Raw genomic sequence first — 3,535 nt, 5'->3', positions numbered from 1 at the left:
AGGAATGCCATGAAGCTACAAGTAGAGGCTGGCCAAAACGAAACTTGTGGAATCCCCAAATCCTCAGCGACTTTTATCCCGAAACTCATGATCCCATCAGAAATTATGCAACGAACTGGAGGTACTTGGGAACATGAATTGAGCCTCAGCAGCAGCTCTTTAAATGGACCAATGCAGTTCTTTCTAGTTGATTCGAATAGCGACGGAACATCTTGAGTTGCATCGCGATCTGATGATGGCAAGCCATCCGGTATGGTCTCGAAGGAGAAATCAAGTAAGCCATTGCCAAAGTCAGGACCTTTAGACCTGATTAAACGCCTGTGATTGAACTCGGTGTTGACAAAGGTGATGTGGAAGCCTCTTGAGTGTAGAAGCTTGGCTAATTGCATAAAGGGGTTGACATGGCCTTGTGCTGGGAATGGGATAAGCACTGCATGAGGTTTCTTGGGGTCAATTGAACTCATCATCAGCAAGCAAGAAAGCAACCAATTATGAGAAGACAAGTAAAATTTTTTTAAGGGTTTTTTTTTTTTTTTTTTTGTTTTTTTTTTTCTTATGGCTAAGGGAAAGATTGAACTTAATTTGCTTGGTTTTGAAATGTAATGATTTATGGCGCATATACGAGACTCGTATATATGAGCAGTTTGCCTGAGGCCACACTTTGAGCCACACGGGCAACTATGGCATTGATATAGCCTCCTTGGGAGGATCGTACTTATTTCCAATTATTATTGCACCTTTTAATATTTGTATTACCTTAAATAAGCAAATTAATTAAAGGTAATTATAATAGTATTTGATAATTAAATTTCTTGGTGTCATAACATTTTAACATCTATTTTATTTTAAATAAATGTCGTGTACTCATGTTACTTTAAATAACAACAGCGTTACATTATATAACTATTATTGTAAACAATTGTTATTGTATGTTTCTCACTCTAAATGTTATAGTAGAGGTATGATCCTGTCAAAAAGACTACAGAAGAAATTATCTCTCTATATAGAGACATCATGAGATGCATTTATCCGAAACAGTGAAAGCGCACATATATTGATGGGGTTTTGATACAAGTTACACCACTTCCATGCAGATCACGCATGTCATCAAAAAATATACACATTTGTTGGATTGACGCAAAAAAAAATACGCACATTTGTTGGACTGATATGGCCCCAGACTCTGGACATTTCCACACATATATACACACACATTTCTTCTAATTTTTAAATAAATCATTTTAACTTTTTGAGAATTATTGTAGCGAACCAATTGCCAAAAACTTGCTTTAACAAATAGCTTTAGTTTTAATAATTTAAATACATGATCGTTTGTCCTTCCCCAAAGCCTCCAATTAAATAACACATTATAGCATTCGAGTTTTGTTATATTAAAAATTTTTTAAAAATAATCACATTTAACTTTTTTGCTCAGTAAAAAGCTCTTACATAACGTCACATCTTAACTCGAATTAAAAATTTAAATCAGCGAACTAAACGGCCCGTAGTGGCCAATAATTGGGACCAACTGCCTAAACAATAATTCGCCAATAATTCACATTTATTGGACTGATATGCCCCAGACTTCGGAGATTTCCCCACATATATATATATATACACACATTTTTTCTTGGTTTTAAATAAATCATTTCAACGTTTTGAGAAAAATGTAAAGGGCCAATTGCCGTACACCTGCTTGAACAAATAGCCTTAGTTTTAATAATTTAAAAACATGATCATTTGTCCTTCCCCAAAGCCTCCAATTAAATAACACATTACAGCATTTATATATATAGATCTCGCTTTAATAGTTATTCTAAAATTTACTCATTAATATTGTTATTTTAACTGTAAAATATTGATATGAAAGTTGTAATAAATGAGATTATTAAGTAAAAAATTTATAACAAACAATGAGATTAAATTTTTATCTCACTACATTATCAGAATTCTTTATTTTATAGGAGAATATAACTATTAAAAACTCATATATAAATATATATAGTGCCAAAATATATAATTCACATGTATCACGCCTAACATAATAAAAATAATTTCTTTAGGTTTTAAATAAATAAACCATCTTAACGTTTTGTGGAAAAATGTAGTAGGTGGCCAATAATTGGCACCAACGGCCTAAACAATTTTTTTTTTTTTTTAATTGAAAAGGATACACTGCCTAAACAAATAGCCTTAGTATAAAACCACTTATAAGCAGTTTGAACGGTTTAGATTTAAAACTGAAAGAGTCACATGAGTTATATCCATTAACTTATTTAGTATATAACACTAAAATGAAATAAGTTCTTTTCTTCTTTTTGGTCGTATATTACGAAAGAAAAACCATTTCCTTCATTTTTATCGTGTTACCTTCTCCTTTCTTATTATATAGTCTATTCATCTGTAACACCCCTAATCTATAGTAGTACTTTAAGTCTAAGATATTAAACGAAACGGACCAAATTTTTTTTTTTTTAATACATAAGTGCTGGATCAAAAAAAAAAAAAAAAAAAAAAAAAAACTGCAAAAAAAAAAAAAAAAGAAAAAAAAAAGAGATATCAAAACTAAGGCCTCGTTCATTTCACCGATTCGAGTTTTTAGTTCTAAGTTTCTACAGTAAAAAACTCTAAGAAAATATCACATCTAACTTTTTCTACTACAGTGAAAAGTTCTTATAAAATGTCACATCTCAGCTCGAATTGAAAACTCGAATCCGCGAAGTGAACAAGGCCTAAGCAAAACTAGATTCAGAGGAGGTAAAAAACTGCAAAAAAGAAGAATAATCGATGGATACTTATACTACAACGAGCTCAAGAACATATCAAAAAGTGCGCTCATATCGAAAGCAGAGAAAATCTAATTCAAATTGGGCCAAAATAAACAAAAACTAGAAAAAAGGAAACAAAAGAGAAAAACAAAAAGAAAAGGAAGCATGAAAGGAACAAGTATTTGAGATTAGGTCTAAACAAAATTAACAACTAATGCTAATCTTATCTTAGAAATTAACAAGGTTGCAGAATCCAGTTATTGATTTCATAAGTGGAAAAGGGAAAGTTTTTTGAAAGAGAGGACCAAGCACAAACGAAGTGTCGTTTTTTCCATTCATTAATTGGGGATTAACCTGTTGTGGGAAATATGATGCTCTATATTTTATTTTTATTTTTTTGTTTTTGGCTATTCTGATGTGCAAAATATATTTGGTAGTATGTTTGATAGTTTGACTTTCTATGGTGTATTTTAAGCTCTTGATCCTAAGATAGTTCGTTAATTCTCTCTTTGCCTTTTGTTGTTTCTACGGAAAATTTTATGCTTATACACTCTGTCTATATACATTAAGTCATACGTACCACTTTAAATATCCACAAAACACATGGGTAGTTTTAAAAAGCAATTAGTTCATGTTTCAAAAATAATATATAAGAAACTCAAACCGTCCAAGATGCCGCCGCTAGAAAACCACCTAAAACTTAGGCAGTTACGGGCTGAAATTTTTAAAAACCGCTAAAAACAAAAATCGCTCAACCGCCCAAACCG

At 31.6% G+C, this 3,535-nt stretch overlaps 1 protein-coding gene across 1 annotated transcript in view; it reads right to left on the bottom strand.

Moving 5' to 3' along the window:
- The window catches only part of LOC21405158 (linamarin synthase 2), a 1,979-nt gene extending 1,512 nt beyond the window's left edge, over positions 1 to 467 (bottom strand). Inside the window, exon 1 of the mRNA XM_024161259.1 lies at positions 1 to 467. Coding sequence (XP_024017027.1) covers positions 1 to 467 — 467 coding nt within the window.
- Between the last annotated feature and the right edge of the window lie 3,068 nt (positions 468 to 3,535).

Source organism: Morus notabilis, unplaced genomic scaffold (assembly GCF_000414095.1).
Source record: "Morus notabilis unplaced genomic scaffold, ASM41409v2 Scaffold825, whole genome shotgun sequence".
Lineage (NCBI taxonomy): Eukaryota > Viridiplantae > Streptophyta > Magnoliopsida > Rosales > Moraceae > Morus > Morus notabilis.
The sequence above is the reverse complement of the archived record's forward strand: the minus strand, read 5'-3'. Positions and strand labels throughout refer to the sequence as shown.